The sequence below is a fragment of the Podarcis raffonei genome, chromosome 17, assembly GCF_027172205.1.
Source record: "Podarcis raffonei isolate rPodRaf1 chromosome 17, rPodRaf1.pri, whole genome shotgun sequence".
In the NCBI taxonomy this organism is placed as follows: domain Eukaryota; kingdom Metazoa; phylum Chordata; class Lepidosauria; order Squamata; family Lacertidae; genus Podarcis; species Podarcis raffonei.
The window spans coordinates 40,271,618-40,288,905 of NC_070618.1; the positions used below are offsets into that span (position 1 = coordinate 40,271,618).

Genomic DNA, 17,288 nt, shown 5'->3' on the forward strand with positions numbered 1-17,288 from the left:
TTCAGCAAAGAGCTGTCTTTCCCTCTCCAGCAAACAGAATTTCTCAACAAAGTGTTCAGAATCTCTTTGTGTCATATGTATCCCTTAAAAATTGCTCCCTGGATGTTTGTGTAAAGGGACAAAGAAATGACTTGTGGAAAATACTTAGCCAACCTGGGAAATTCTGTGGAAAGTTTGTGAGCCTTAAATAGTCTTTATCAAGGACATTGTCATCTACTTATATTCCGACAATTTCCCAGTGATAGTTGAAGATTGGCTCAAAACCAGGAAGAAATAATTGCCGCCACCCCACCCCCTTTTTTAATTTGTGAAGGCAGAGTTAAATATCAGTTCTGCATCAAACAAATATTTCCGGAACAGGAGACTGAGCTGGCTTATTTAGATACTGGATTTTCTCCCTACTAGAAAAAGCAGAGTTCTCCTTTCCCCCACCCCCACCGGAAGCCTGCAAGCCAACAGTACATTCCTGCCCCATTTGCTAATGCTGTTCTGTGTTTATATTGAATTGCCATTTGAAACTGAAATAACTATTTGATTTTTAAGAGAATTAGCTTGGGTGTGGCAGAAGTCTCTTAGATTGCAACAAATATATCAGACCAGTGACTTAGGACACAATCCTGCACTTGAGATTCACCAGATATACTACCACAGTGACAGTTAGGCAGGAGGAACTTTTCAGATACACTGGTGCAAAACACCATTTTTTCATTTTCTGTTTGTGTGTGTTTTCCTCTCCCCTGCCAGATTGTCACAGATTGTACTATGCAGTTCCACCTTAGTGTTGTGTTTCCAGTTCTAGCGCGAGGTGAGCATAACCCTGCAAACAGATGCTCAAATTGGTAGCAGGAGCAACAGCATTTGTAGCCTTAGTAGTTTTCTTTCCTTAAAGGTAAAGGTAAAGGGACCCCTGATCATTAGGTCCAGTCGCAGATGACTCTGGGGTTGCGGCGCTCATCTCGCTTTATTGGCCGAGGGAGCTGGCGTACAGCTTCCGGGTCATGTGGCCAGCTTCTGGTCGGCAAGCCCTTGGCTCTGTGGTTTAACCCACAGTGCCACTCACGTCCCTTTCTTTCCTTAGAGGATGGCTAAACTGGCAGGACCACAATGCACCTCCCCTCTTCAAAAAGAACGGAGAGTTAAACCATTAAAAGACTAATGCAGTCACAAATGAACACAAATATGTATTACAATATACAAAGCCGTGGGGTTTGACCAGATTTCCCTAGGGGGCCTCCAACACCACAATTCTATGATTCGTTGCTCTTACAAAGAACATGACCCGGACTATCCAAATCCAGAAGGATCTTATGCTAAGCGCAAGCCCCCGGGGACCCAGAAAGTCCAGCATCCTCTTCTCACAGCGGCCGCCGATCAGATGCCCAGATGCATCCTGCAAGCAAGCAGTGGGGCTGCAACAGCAGGGGGAAGGGAGGAGTGGGCCTGATGAGTTGCGGTGGGGTTAAGTGGGAAGGCTCCAAAGAAATTAAATTTTATAATATTTTACTGTATCTTGCTGCGTTTGAAACCTTTTAATAAAAGCCTCTTCTACATCTAAGTATACCTACTGTTTAAGGTTAGGTGGTGTTGAACAGCAACACAGCACTCCCTGCCTGGCCAGAGTGACCCCTGCCCATGTGCTCGCCAAAGAAGGAGGCAGACTCGGGCTGGCCGGAGCAAAGGACCGCTTCCCCCGTGTTTCCAAGCGAGCCCCCCGCAGCGTGCCGGTGCTGCTGTTGGGGTACCTGGGGGGGCTGCCAAGGCAGGACAGTGCGCCCTGAAGCAGCGGGAAAGGCTGGGCTGGTAGGGCGGGCTCCCTCTGCTCCCGCCCACCGCGTGCCTGCCCTTCCTGGGGCACACGCTAAGCCCCTGCAGGGTCCACAAACCCTTCCCCCTTGAAGCTGCCATTTGCATTTCAAGGAAGCCTTTGTTGGAACCAACGAGTGATGATTTTGTCAGGAGCATTGCGGCAGGGAGACAAAGAGGTAAACTCCACCCCCGCCACCAATTCCCAGTATCTCCCTAACAAATCATGCAATTAATCTCACATCTAATTGGGCCCTGCTGATGAATCAGCGCCCGCTTGTGTCACCAGGTACCCACTATGCACTCTGGCATCAGGGAAGGACCATCTGTCATACTAGGACCTTCCTGGAAAGACGTTTTATGGAGAGGAAAAACCAGATTTTTCCTTAAGGAGGCTAGTGAATTCTTAGAAACCCTGAAGCCTAATTCTCCCTCGCAAAGCACCTCCCCCAGCAAGAAATAACATCCTGATCCAAACTAAAATGCTGTAATAGTTGACCACACAAAATACTTTCTTTTGAAAATGGCAAAGCTGCTGTGTCAGCCTGGAGTGAAACAGCTTCCTCTGGAAAAATAATAATCAGTTTTTAAAAATGACCTCTCCCCTTCTCCCCAGCCGACCATGGAAAAGTGCTTAATTAATGACTGGGAGGAATACTCTGTTTCAGCTGTTAGAGCAAGAACAGCAGTTCAAAGCGGAATGAGCTTCTCCAGGACTAAAGGCTAGCCCCCCCCATTCCTCTTTGTTCCTACTGTTATAAGAAAAACTGATCCTTTTCCCTTATAGGGGTATCTAAGAGCCCACATAGAGTCCTTAAGTAGGTTCCCTATCAGAAGGAGAAAATAACAGAGGCCAGCCAGAGAATAGGGAGAAGCAATGCAGCTAGTAAGCCTGATCTTTATTAACTGTTGCAACAGGGTCCCCACTCACCACACACAGGAGGGAGGAGGAACCCAGAACAATAGTGTGCAAGCCCTTATATAGACTTTTGACATTGCCTACCCTGGAAGACATTCCCAGAAGCGAGTGGCAGTTTCAGGGCTCCTCTGAGCAAGTGCCAGCCTAGGGGGGCAAGTGTGTGCTTGCCCAGGAAGTGCTTGCACACAAAGCCAGGGAAACCAGGTGTGCTGGCAGACACTGGGCCAAAGGTCCCTCAAGCCTGGATCCAGACATCAGAGCTGTGACTCTCTAGTGCTGCCTGAGCAGTCAAGCTTTTCTGCATATGAAGTCAGAAGCGGATTTAGGGGAGCATGACTGGTTCGGTCACACTGGGCATGGAGCCTTGAAGGTGCTGCGGGAGATTCCACAACTAGTATTTCAATTGGAGCACCAGAGGCAGGTGGGACGCCAAATTTTGGCATCACAAGGACACCTCTGGAATTTGAGGTGCTAAAATCCACCACTACGTAATGAAATGTTATCCTGAGTACATGTAGGGTTTTTTTGTGGGAGTGGGGAGATTGTGAGGTCAGAAGGAAAGGAAATGTAGAAAAATACAGACAATGGTAATTTCCTAAGTACCACTGGTAATTCACGAAACAGTTCTTGATAATATAGACATCCTGGTATTGGTTGAGTCAATTAATATGTATAATTAATATTAATATGTATAATCTGTTAAAAATTCTTGTCCTCCACAGAATCATTGTGGGTAATGATACTAAGCCCCAAGAAAACTTGAGTACTAAGGACTAAATTCCCCCTGATCAAAATGCCCTGGGAGTTTTGTATATTAACACAGTGAGCAGGTACTGAGAAAACATGACGTAACAGAAGTACGCCAATGGCAATGACACTTCTCACTCATAGGCCTTGGATGTCTTGGGAGGTTGGGATGCTCCCCCAATGACTTCTGAATATTGCTATGTCCAGGGCGGGATGTAAATCAAATCACAAAATGGCGCCTCCACCAACAGGAAAGAAGGGGGTGGGGAGTACATTAGGGACAAGAGGGGAATAAAGATCTTTATCAGGAACGGGGGGGGGGGGGAGACCAGCAGCACCGCCTAATCACGGAGAGGCCACTGCAGGGGGCAGGGCTGTCCAGGAGGCAGAGATCCAGCCTCTCAGCTCACTCCACAGCAGGCGTTGCCACCATGGTGGTAGCAGCAGCAGCAGCAGGCGATGCATTCCTTGAAGCCGGATCTGCTGCCCCTGCGCATCCTGCCACCCAAGATGGTCGCTTCACCTTGTCTCTCTCTCTCTCTTTTTAATTAATTTTTATTAAGTACAAATTAGAAAACATACATATTTACAACAAAAGAAAATACAAAGGAAAAAGAAAATACATATAACCAAGGGAAAAAAAATTAGAGAATACTTTGCCTCTTTTTATATTTAGAGTTATTTATACCTCTATAGTAGGGACACGGGTGGCGCTGTGGGTAAAACCTCTGCGCCTAGGACTTGCTGATTGCATGGTCGGCGGTTCGAATCCCTGCGGTGGGGTGCGCTCCCGTCGTTCGGTCCCAGCGCCTGCCAACCTAGCAGTTCGAAAGCACCCCTGGGTGCAAGTAGATAAATAGGGACCGCTTACCAGCGGGAAGGTAAACGGCGTTCCGTGTGCTGCACTGGCTCGCCAGATGCAGCTTGTCACGCTGGCCACGTGACCCGGAAGTGTCTGCGGACAGCGCTGGCTCCCGGCCTATAGAGTGAGATGAGCGCACAACCCTAGAGTCTGGCAAGACTGGCCCGTACGGGCAGGGGTACCTTTAACTTTTTTATACCTCTATAAAATGCTATTCACAATAAAGGAGTGAAATGAAAGATATCAGAGGAAAAAAAGAACAAAGAAAAAATAAAGAAGTAAAAGAAAAAGATCATAGGTGAAAATTTTTAGAAGTAGATAAGTATTCACTATACATAGCCGTTTCCCATCTATATTTATATTCAATAGTCTTCACCTTGTCTCATGTGTTGGCTGGTCCTGGCCATTTCTGATGTCAGATTTGTGTCCATTCATTCTTCTGCATGGAGACTTGTCTCTGTCCTCAGAAGGGCACTGCTAGCAGGTAATGGCATATATCACCTGATCAAATGTCAATGCACCCATGAGAACTGCCTTTTTTCAGTCTTTGAAAGTTGATCTGGCTATGGGATGGGGTGCAATCGGACGACTGCTCTTGCTGCACACTCCGTTCTAACCTGTTCTGAATTTGCCACACGCTCAGAGCTGCTGGTGTGTTGTGTGAACTGGCTGTTTAACAGAAGCACACGCAGGATAATTTCTGCATAGATTGTGGGCATGTCCTGTGGGTCACTTGGCCTTTCCCCTTGCTTTGCTGCTTCAATGACAATCTGACAATCTGCTTCCTGAGATAGTCACTTAATAATGTCTCATTATTATTATTATTATTTTAAATAGAACATTTATTTCCTTCCCATACGCTGCGGAAGCTTGAAGCTGTGCTGGTGTACAAAGAGGCATGGAGGTCTTATTGTAATGCCTCTGAAACATATTTAATTAAAGTTGTTTGCAGGGTGCAGGTGGGGAAAACAAAAAAGGAAAGAAGGGTCCTCTGAGCTGATAACATGAGTCTAACTTGGATTGTAACATGTGAGTCCAAAAGCTCAAGGTCAGCTGCAGTCCTAAGAGACAGAGGAAGAGAGGCTGGCCATTGGAACAGCCTGGAGCAGTGGCTGCCATGGACCAAATGAGGAGGACATCATGGGGACAGAGCAAATCATAATCATAACCACAACCTTAATGACATAAACAGCTTCAAATCCACGTGAAACTCTCGTGTGTATAAGCCCTGAAAGTAGCCGGCAAATGAAAAAGAAGTCAGAGCTTTTTCAGCTGCTTGGTAAGAAAAAGCCAGTGTGTGTGTGAATTCCAAAGATATGGAAGATGCTTTTTAATGAAACTAAGCTGCCTGCAAGACCAACACTGACTCTGTGACAGCTTCCTCCTTTTCAACTTGCATATTTGCAAATAAACAGAAATTACCCCCAAAAAAACCACCACCACCAAGCAACACCCAAAACCCATAAAGACTGCCGTACTTTTTAATTATAAGGAAACAAATCCTGTAAAAGGCTGCTCCTGAAATCTCTAACATTTGGAGAAGTGGTTACCATAGAAATGTGTGACAGCACAACGGCTGAGAGTCAGGAGGGGTTTTCCAGCCACTTTCCTGGTTTGTCCCCCTACAGAGAAAAAACGAACTCCTTTCCCATGCTGCAGCGCGAAGGTGTGTAGCAGCTCAATGTCCGCTACTCAGCATCCCCCCCCCCAAGTCTGGAAGAACTACAAACCCCCCCCCCCCCGCTCTGCCAGTTGCTAGGAAGGGGAGAGAAATTTGATTCACGTGTCTGTCAAATTTGCACTTATCAAAACAATTATGAAATGAAGCACAGCTTCTTCCTTTGAATTTTGCTATGCCATCCGAAAAATGTTCACAAAAATACACCTATTAGGGGAAAGTGTGCATAAAAATGAACATATTTGTGAAAAGAATGCACAAAATGCATTATGTTAGGGGAAATTGCTGGCAAATGTGTACATTAGCAGAAACTAAAGTTATTAGGATAACTTTGCACTAAAATGTTGTGAGTTAAAAAACCCCACCAATTGCTGCAAAACGTAGAGAGCTGAATTTAAGATGAGAAAAATGAGAATGTGAAAGAACTGGAGTTGAGCTCCTTCCATCCCTGCTGGCAACCCTCTTTCCTTATTAACTGTCCCCAGCAGACGCCTCGGGACTTCACTTCCATCTGACAAATCCATATTCTCAGTTAAAAGCGGAAATGTAACCTTCTTTACAAGGTAACTTCCTGCTGCCTCAAAACTCCCCTCAGCTGCCTACTTCCTCCTTGCGCAGAGAGTGAGAAAACACAGCGTCCACCCCCTGGATTTCCCCTGCGCTGCTCAAGAGAAAACATGATCTCTTCTGCACAAAGAAGGAAGCGCCTGGGCGAAGAGAAGGGAAGGGTGCTGTGGAAGGGAAGGAGGTGGGGCAGGAATGCTGCAGGGAGAGGGGCCAGCTGTGGCCAGGCCAGGCTGGGATAAGACACAGGCCTCTCTGGAGCAGGCCCAGCATATGGAGAGGAGGTCTCCTGGGCTCCATTCCGCAGATTCCTAAGCTGCAAAGCATCTGCACAAGAAAGATGCACTCAGCAGTGCTGCAAACACGCGGGTGAGAACTCCAGCATGAATGGCCTGGATGGACCCCAACTGCCAGAAGGCTCCGGGGGAGAGCTGAGGCAATGATGGAAGCACCGTCTAGGGAGGCAGGCCAAGCCGAGCCCCGAGCAAGAGATTAGTCGCTGAATGGGATGAAGAGCATCGCAGGTGGAAGCAAACTACAGTGGTACCTCGGGTTACAGACACCTCGAGTAACAAACTCTGCTCACCCAGAAGTAGTACTGTTATGTACTGAATTGAATAGGATCCAAACTGCAGCAGTCTGATTGGTCCTAGAACAATAGGATCCAAAAGGCAGCAGTCTGATTGGTCCTAGAACAATAGGATTCAGAATGCAGCAGTCTGATTGGTCCTAGAACAATGCAGCAGTATGATTGGTTGGCAGGAACTACCCAATCATGCTCCAGATAGAAGTGAATCCACAACCTGATTGGCTTACAGTAGAATTCCGGAATTAGCCAATCATGTGCAGCCCATTGTGTAAATAATGTATATAAAGCAGATACTTTGAGGGGACTTTCATTCCTCCCCACCACTATGAGCTGAATAAAGAGCATGAAATCACTTTGCGACTCTGAGTATATTTCAGTGGGGATGGGGAGAGTTTGCCTAATTTTCCTTTCCATGCCTTATGCCAGATCTTGTGGATAGTTCAATCTTTTGAACATTTAAAAATAATTAGGAGAGATAGGTTTGAAAGAGGGTGGGATTTTTAGAATAGCTAAAAGAAGCAGGCATGGGTTTAGAAAGGTTGTGAAACACTGGTGAAACAGATGCTATCTGCAAGGTCAACCCAAGTTATTTTGCCACTAGCAGCAAAACAGAAAATGGAGTTTCCCCTCCTCGTCCTTTGCAGTCCACCCCCATTTCGACCCCCAGCTGCCACACCTCCTTCCCCCCACAGCCTGAGGTGGCGGGAGGGAAGCCCCATCCCACTGAAGGCAGTGAGCAATGAAGAGGCAGCCCCAGAGGAGCCGGCGGAGGCAGCGCTGAGCACCCCAAGGCAACTGCTTCCCCAGCCTCATGGCAGGCCCCCCTTGGCAGTCTGCTTCTCATTTCCAAAGAAATGTATTTGTTTAAAGAAAATCCCCTCACAAAATTTTCGCAAGTCAAGGGAAATTTCTCTCCAGTCTATGTAGGAGAGCTGCCCCTAAGCAAGGTGGAGGGAGAAGGCGGGGGGGGGCAGGGGGGCAGGTTTCACACTGAGGCACTGAATATTACACATGGCTAGATTACACCAAGTAGAGTCATGCAGTTTTCTTTTAACCCCCCGTCTCCCCCCGGTGGTAGTCGCAGAAAGCCAAGGAAGCCAAAACAGGCAAGACTCTTGTGGCACCTGAAAGACTAACCCAGTGGCTCATAGGCCACCACACCATTCCCCATGAAGGGGCCAGGCACCCACAGCTTTTTGCACCAGGGGCGCCCCGCCCCAGTGAGAAGGCTACCTTGGCAGCATCCTTGCACAGCGCTGCCTAGTTGAGGTGAGGGGCAGCAGCACAGCCACAACTCTCCTCCTTCTCTCCACCTCTCGGCTCATGCCTGAATCAGGAGCGCAGCTGCGGCTGGGCCTGAGGGAGCTGGCAACTCCCCTGCGTGCAGCCCTGTGCTGGAGAGAGGTGGGGTGGCAACATGGCTGCCGCTGCCTCTCAGGGCAGGGCAGGGCAGGAGAGGAGTGCCTTGGCCGCAGTGCTGCCGCTGCCGCCTCTCCTCCCCTCCGGCCCTGGGTCAGACCTGACCCACAGCGGAACTGTTGCTGGGAGCGAGGAGGCAGCCTCCAGGGACGGAGCCGGGGGGTGCCTGATCACACCATCTCTCCAAATGCGTGTGATGTCAGCTCATGCCATGGATGTGTCGACATCAGGCGTCCACGCACCCACGTTGTGTGCGGCCCCCGGCCACCACAGTCCCTCGCTCCCTTGATCACCCACAGTCCTTCCATGGCTGCCACTGCAGGCCTGGAAGTGGAGATTTCCCCGTTCTTCCCCATTCTGCCCAGACCCCTTTTGGCACCATTTCCGGCACTTGTGTAAGTGGGAACACGCGTCAATGGCAACACAAGCCACTGCTCTCCATGTGGCAGCCCCAACCTGCCTTTCACAAAATTAGTGTGCTCATGGGGGTGGGGCTGGAGAGGGCAAAACAAGATTAAGATCAGAAGCAGAAATATTTTTCACTGCCAGGGGAAGGAAAGCAAGAAACACACAACACACATGCAGACATGGTCCTTTCCTGCAAGGTTCCCCCTGTCTCCATAAAGCTGGGTGACTGTTAAGGAGGAGCAGGGATGCCTATGTTTTCAATTAAACTGTTCAAGATGAGGTTTAAACTCTGCTCAGCACCGTGCTTTTAAATGCAATCCTTTTGACTGATACCTCACACACATGGGCCCGTAGGGTGATAAAATATAGTTGATCATATTCCCACACCTACCTAATACATCCCATCAGCCACTGTCACCAAAATGCTGGACAATGAGAGCAGATCTACTTCTACAGAGCAGCTGCCCCCATATTTAACTCTGGCAACTCCAAAAGGGAAAGATTAAGAAATGTAGTTTTTCTACAAGCAAATTTAGTTGTTATGTACTGAAGTTCTCACCCTGGTCCAAGCAGGGGGATAATGTAGATAGTTTTCACTCAGGTCCACATATGCAAATAAGGGATTGAAAGTGACGTTCAGTGCTTGGATAGTTACAGAAAATGGTTACTGTTGTGTTCTAGTGGAGCTCTATATAAGCAGGCTGACTGAACCCTTCAGTTCAGTTCAGTTCTGTTCTGGCCTGTGAATAAACAAGAGCTGTTTGAAGAATCGCTGTGTCATCTGATATGTTCACCCACAACTTAACAGTAGTCTTTCTGTAAACAAGCCAAACACTTAAAATTCAAGAAACAGGCCAGGAATATCCCAGAGGTTTCCAGGCCCCCATGGAGCCTGTGCTTTAGAGCTTTGCCTGCATTAACCTCAGAGAGGGATGCATACCCAGCAGCCTTTTTCAAAGACAGTGGAAATGCGCAGCCATAAACACTCCTTTCCCCAAGCACCAAGATTAGCCTCTGTCTCTAGACAGTTGAGAGAAAGTGGTTCCGTGGGTGTCCCTTTTCCAAGATAGGGAAGGGTATCATGAGCCTCTGCTTATCTGCAGGGTCTGGTGGCTCCTCCTCTGAGACATGCTTCAGAGGCAAAACTTGCTGTTGCCAAGCTCAAGGGCAGGCATCCCCCTTAGGGAGATTTGTATGGGTGGCATACCGAAGCCTTTGTCATTTAGTACTCACGCTTCAGGTCTGTGACATTCATTTCTCAAGCATGAGGCAAGCTTACCACTATATACCAGTTGGAAACGTTTAACCAAATAAATGATTTTATTGGGAGAAAGGTGGGCAGAGAAGGGCTGCTGAACCCCAAAATCTGCACCAAGGAAAGTTACATTCAGCAACCTGTATAAATGCATAAATGGGGAGGGGAGCAAAATTTATCTTATTTTGCATAATTTATTCTGGTGCTGCAAATCATAGGGAAGGTCTCCCCACAGCGGCTGGGAATTTTAATCAAACCAGACTAAGCTTCTGAGATTTCAATGGACATTTTCCACATCCTTAAGGGCTGAAAACTTGATCCCCTCACCTTTGATTAATACAAAGATTCTTTTCTAGCTGAATTCCATGTCTGATACCATATTCTATATGTTTTCTCCGCCAGAGCTCTAAGATCCACTCCAGCTGCTCTAAAGCTACTTGGCTGTTCACCAGGGGTGTGGGAAGGGGGGGCAGTGAGGGCGGCTCTCCCTGGGTGTCATCCCTGGGGGAGGGGTGACAAAATCCCCCCAGTGGTGATCCACTGCGCGGATCGCACCCCCTGGGCGGGATGCTCCGCCCCCTGGTGCACAGCATGTGCGCTGCTCTGGCTGCCCGAGCGGCTAGCTCCACCATTGCTCTTCACAGCAGCAGTCCCTGATTTTGTCTACAGCTAGTAGCAGATTAATGGAATTCATGTGCTTTCAGGCTATCATCCAGTTCTGCCGAGTGCTGTCATATCCTGAATCACAGTAAATTATACCCTCTCTTGGTTGCTTCTGTGGGGGCTTGCTAAGAAATGGATCTTTTAGCCGTCTCCATTGTGCCAAGAACAGTCTCTTTGAGACTTTGAGCTTTCTTCCCCAATGATCATCTTCTTTTTAGGCGGTAGCAAATGGTGCCCAAGATGACCAAGATGACCAACACCGGCACGATCACCCAGACTGCAACCCAGCTGCGAGGCGCCTCTGCAATAATAGAAGACAGCACATTAGGTAATGGATGTAATGGGTGCCTGAATCCAGATTTCTGCATTGCAGGGGTTTGAGCTGGATGACTCTCAACGTCCCTTCCAACTCTACCATTCTATGATTCTAGGATGGAATTTGGCTGCAGAGGAAGAAGTGCTCAGTAAGTGGGGGACAAGCAGCAAGAAGGGCTTGTGCACTGGAAAACAGGCTGCTGCAACAGATGGACCCTGGGGCACAACCAGCCATGGAGAAATTCTGCATGAGCCTAATTGAAACCAACGGGATGTAGGAAGTATGCAAGAGCCATACAGTGCCTCACATTTCAGATCTCCTGTTCAAAACAGTGGCAGTGGTTGAGAGCGCCGCCTTCCCGCTGTTCCCCAGCCTGGTTTGGAGGCTGGAGGTGGTGAGAAGCGCTGCTTTCCCCACCGCCAGCCCCACAAGCTGGGGGGACAGCGGGGAGGCAGAGCATCGCCTTCCCGCTATTCCCCGACCTGGTCTTTGGGGCCGGCGGTGGGGGAAAGCAGCGCTTCTCCCCCCCCCCAGCCCCAAAGAGCAGGTCGAAAGGAACCCAAAACCTCCAGAGCCCAGCGGGAACTCCCGCTGGGCTCCGGAGGCTTCAGGTGAACGCATCTTGAACGCACAGAACGCACCTTGACTTAGAGGGGGAGAACAAGAAAAAAAAAATTTTTTCCTCTTCTCTCCCTCCTATGGTCCGGTGCGTCCTATGGTCCGGTGCGTCCAATAATAATAATAATAATAATAATAATAATAATAAATTTTATTTATATCCCGCCCTCCCCAGCCGAAGCCGGGCTCAGGGCGGCTAACAACAATAAAACAATACAAAAATACAACACAAACAAGACTCTAAAATCATTCATTATAAAATTAATTAAATTCAAGCCACTGGCCGCCATTGGGCCAGAGCTCCGCGAAGATTGCCGAGGGAGGGAGTCAGGCTGTGCCCTGGCCAAAGGCCTGGCGGAACAGCTCTGTCTTGCAGGCCCTGCGGAAAGATGTCAAGTCCCGCAGGGCCCTAGTCTCTTGTGACAGAGTGTTCCACCAGGTCGGAGCCACAGCCGAAAAAGCCCTGGCTCTAGTTGAGGCCAGCCTAACTTCTCTGTGGCCTGGGACCTTCAAGATGTTTTTATTTGAAGACCGTAAGTTTCTCTGTGGGGCATACCAGGAGAGGCGGTCCTGTAGGTACGAGGGTCCTAGGCCGTATAGGGCTTTAAAGGTTAAAACCAGCACCTTAAACCTGATCCTGTACTCCACCGGGAGCCAGTGCAATTGATATAGCACCGCATGAATGTGATCTCGCAGCGAAGACCCCGTAAGGAGTCTCGCTGCAGCATTCTGCACCCGCTGGAGTTTCTGGGTCAGTCTTAAGGGCAGCCCCACGTAGAGCGAGTTACAATAATCCAGTCTGGAGGTGACCGTTGCGTGGATCACAGTGGCTAGGTCAGGGCGAGAGAGGTAAGGAGCCAACTGCTTAACTTGGCGGAGATGGAAAAATAGAGCGAAAAATACGGTATGTCTTCTTTGCTGCCTTCACTGCCACTAGGTAGGCTTCATAATGAGCCCTTACCAGTGTTTGGTTGCATTCATTTGGATCTTCCCTCCATTTGTGTTCAAGTCGTCTCCCAGCTTGTTTCCTCGTCCTAAGCTCTGGAGTGTACCAGGAGACCAGTTGGGCTCCACGAAGTGCGAGAGGGTGCTCAAGGGAGTTTCTGCCAATAGCCCGACCCATTTGGGTGTTCCAGAAGTCAGCCAGGGCTTTGACAGGGGCACCAGTCATATCAGCCGGAAAACCCCCCAGAGCCACTGGGAATCCCACTGGATCCATCAGCCTCTATGGGCGGACCTTCCTAATAGGTCCCCCACCTGTGCAGAGGGAAAAGGTGCTGGCATCCTAAATCTCAACAGGAAGTGATCTGAACATGACAGGGGACTGATGTCGATGTCCGCAGCCCATCACCCTCTTCCTGCCCAGTCAAGAAAACAAGGTCCAGAGTGTGGCCTGCCATGGACGTTGGGCCGGTGACATGGTGGGACAGCCCCATGGTTGTCATGGCTGCCATGAGGCCCTGAGGCGCCCCAGAGCCAACTGCCTTGGCATGGATGTTGAAGTCTTCCAGAACCACCTAAAAGTAGGGCCCATGTGCCCAGGAATCATAGGAGCAGCTAGTAGTCAGGCTTCGTGTGCCTTCGTGCCCAGGAGATCAAAGGACCAGCTGGGAGGGCAGAAGGTGCTTCATGGAGAAGCTCCCAACAATTCCTCACACGCATACCCTCCAAGTGTCCCAATTTTATGGAGGCAGTCCTGGAATTACCATCCCGGCTTTTGTTTTGATCCCGGAATGTCCTGGAATGTCCCTATTACCCCCACCAGCACCACCAGCACCAAGCTTGAGGAGGAGCTTGTCGCGAGTGATGACGATGGTGGCAGTGGCAGCTGCGAGGGAGCATCCCGTTGCCTCTCCATGCCCATCGCTGTCGGCCTCCTCCTTTGGGCAACTCATAGCAGCTGCCGGAGAGCAGGCGAGGAGGAGGAGAGGCTGCCACCGCCAAGGCCCAGCCCCGTGGGACGTGCAGGCTCTGAGGGGCAGGCAGAGCCCTGCCCTCCTGCGAGGGGAAGAAAGCGGGGAGCAGAACGCAATTGGTCTGGATTTTAAAAAAAATGCTTTGTGCATCTACATCTAATTTTGCCGCTTTCTAAAATGTATTTATGGCTGTGTGTTTTTCTTTTTGTAAATCTACCAAAGAATAAAATAATATAAAACAAAATTGGGATTAAGGTGTTTTCTCAGGACGGTGAAGGGCTTGTGTGCTGTGTCCTGTTGGTGTAGCAGTGCCTTTCTTCTGACAGGAAATGGGGGGGTCAAGTCTGGTCAGCTGGGGAGGAATGTTGGAGGGTATGCCCACAGGGCAGCAATGCACAGATTCTGCACTGCCTGACACCACCTCAGAGTGATGCAGCTGAAGAGATGGCATTAGGATGCATCCACATGAAGCTGTTTAAACAACAAGTCTTCAGATGAATGTATTTTCTTTTTTTTTTTTTAATATTTTTATTAAACAGTTTTTATAACCATACAAACAAAACATACATAAACAAACATAAGACAAAAACAAAACAAGAAACAAGTACCATTTCATATCCTAATTTCTTAAACCTTTCTTCCTCGACTTCCTCATGCCTCCCATTTCTGTATTCCAAATTCTAATCAATTACTCAGCAAATCTTCCCTTATTTTACTATAAATTTAAGCTAATCATCCTTATTCTCCTTGTCTTAACCATTGCTAATAGTAACCATTTACTTTAGTCCAACATCATTCTAACTGTCATTAATTTTATAATATTTCTTTAGATAGTCCTTAAACTTTTTCCATTCTTCTTCCGCCGCTTCTCTTCCCTGGTCTCGGATTCTGCTCGTCATTTCTGCCAAGCCCATGTAGTCCATCACCTTCATCTGCCATTCTTCCAGTGTGGGTAGATCCTGTGTCTTCCAGTACTTTGCAATCAGTATTCTAGCTGCTGTTGTAGCATACATAAAAAAAGTTATATCTGTCTTTAACACCCCTTGGCCGACAATGCCCAAGAGAAAGGCCTCTGGTTTCTTAGGAAAGGTATATTTAAATACCTTTTTCAGTTCATTATAAATCATTTCCCAGAATGCCTTAATCTTCGGGCACGTCCACCAGAGGTGAAAGAATGTGCCTTCCTTTTCCTTACATTTCCAACATTTATTGTCAGGCAAATGGTAGATCTTTGCAAGCTTGACTGGGGTTATGTACCACCTATAAATCATTTTCATAATATTTTCTCTTAAGGCATTACATGCCGTGAATTTCATCCCGGTGGTCCACAACTTTTCCCAGTCAGCAAACAAAATATTATGACCAATGTCCTGAGCCCATTTAATCATAGTTGATTTAACCATTTCATCTTGTGTATTCCATTTCAGCAGCAAATTGTACATTTTTGACAAATTCTTAGTACTGGATTCTAACAATTCAGTCTCTAATTTTGATTTTTCCACCTGGAAGCCAATTTTACTGTCCAATTTAAACACTTCGTTTATTTGATGATAATGCAACCAATCTCTCACCTTCTCTTTTAGTTTCTCAAAACTCTGCAATCTCAGTTTGTCCCCTTCCTTTTCCAAAATTTCCCAGTATCTTGGCCACTTCGACTCCATATTTAACTTTTTAACTGCCTTAGCTTCCATTGGCGACAACCACCTTGGAGTTTTATTTTCCAGCAAATCTTTATATCTGACCCAGACATTTAATAGTGCTTTTCTGACAATATGGTTTTTAAAACTTTTATGCGCTTTAACCTTGTCATACCACAGATATGCATGCCACCCAAAAATATTGTTAAAACCTTCCAGATCCAAAATGTCTGTGTTTTCAAGAAGCAGCCAATCTTTTAGCCAGCAGAAAGCTGCCGCTTCATAGTACAGTTTAAAGTCTGGCAGGGCAAACCCCCCTCTTTCCTTTGAATCCGTTAATATCTTAAATTTTATTCTGGGCTTCTTGCCCTGCCAGACAAATTTAGATATATCTTTCTGCCACTTCTTGAAACAGTCCATTTTGTCCATTATTTGTAATGCTTGGAACAAAAACAACATTCTTGGCAATACATTCATTTTTATAACTGCAATTCGACCTAACAAGGAAAGCTTCAAGTTAGACCAAATCTCCAAATCTTTTTTCACTTCTGTCCAAGTTTTTTCATAATTGTCTTTAAATAAGTTCACATTCTTAGCTGTCATATTTACACCCAGGTATTTCACTTTTTTAACCACAGTCAACCCCGTCTCATTCTGAAACCTTTCTTTTTCAATCTGTGTTAAATTTTTCTCCAATACCTTAGTCTTTAACTTATTCAATTTGAATCCTGCCATTTGACCAAACTCTTGAATTATTTCCAAAACTCTTTTCGTGCTAGCTTCTGGCTCTTGTAAAGTAAGTACTAGGTCATCTGCAAATGCTCTCAATTTGTATTGTTTAGCTCCGACCTGAACCCCTTTGACCAACTGGTCCTTCCTAATCATATTAAGCAAAACCTCCAGGACCGATATAAAAAGTAATGGGGAGATAGGGCACCCCTGACGTGTCCCTTTTTCAATCTTGAACTCTTCTGTTACCACATTATTTACAATTAATTTTGCTTTCTGTTCAGAATATATTGCACCTATACCATTTTCAAACCCTTGGCCTACCCCCATCCCCCGGAGGTTCTTCAACATGAAACTCCAAGATATATTGTCAAAGGCTTTCTCGGCGTCCACAAATATCAAAACAGCCTTAGTGTTTATATTCACTTCCAACTTCTCCAAAATGTCAATTATGTTCCTTACATTGTCCGACAAATGCCTTTTCGGGAGAAAGCCCGCTTGGTCCCCATGAATCTCCTCCATCAAGACTCTTTTCAGTCTCTTTGCTAAAATATCAGCAAAGATTTTGTAATCCACATTTAATAACGAGATGGGTCGGTAGTTCTTAAGTTGGGTCTTTTCAGTCTCTGTCTTTGGTATAAGTGTAATGTAGGCCTCCCTCCACGTATCAGGTGCCTTCCTCCCCTCAATGATCTCGTTGCAGACTTCCTTCAAAGGTTGTATGAGCCCTTCCTTCAAAACTTTGTAATATTTGGAAGTCAGTCCATCCGGTCCAGGTGATTTGCCCAACGTCATGTTTTGAATGGCTTCTTCTATTTCCTGTGCTGATATATCCTGGTTCAAAATTGTCTTACTTTCCTGCGAAATCTGTTTCAGCCCATTTTTCTCGAGGAATTGTTGTATGTCTATTTCTTTCTGCGGCCCTTGTGTATACAGTTGTCTAAAGTAGCTCTGAAAACAGTTCCTAATTTCCACTGGGTTGCATATGTTCTTTCCCTCCACTTCTAAGTTTGTTACCGTGTTGAGTTTTTGTCTCTTCTTTATTTGCCAAGCCAATAACTTACCACATTTATCTGCAGATTCAAAAGTCTTTTGTCTCATTTGTTTAATTTTCCATTCTATTTCTTGATTCATCAGTTCCATAAATTGTGTTTGGTATAATTTA

The 17,288-nt window shown here is 46.9% G+C and overlaps 1 protein-coding gene across 2 annotated transcripts in view; it reads right to left on the reverse strand.

The window, feature by feature from the left end:
* LOC128405215 (sialic acid-binding Ig-like lectin 5) overlaps positions 1 to 17,288 on the reverse strand; it is a 53,216-nt gene that overhangs the window by 18,927 nt on the left and 17,001 nt on the right. Inside the window, exon 5 of one of the 2 annotated variants that reach the window (XM_053371621.1) lies at positions 10,291 to 11,208. The exons of the other annotated variant lie outside the window; for it this stretch is intronic. Coding sequence (XP_053227596.1) covers positions 11,111 to 11,208 — 98 coding nt within the window. The 3' untranslated portion in view covers positions 10,291 to 11,110. Of the gene's footprint in view, positions 1 to 10,290; positions 11,209 to 17,288 lie in introns of those variants that run through there. 2 annotated transcript variants of the gene reach the window in all.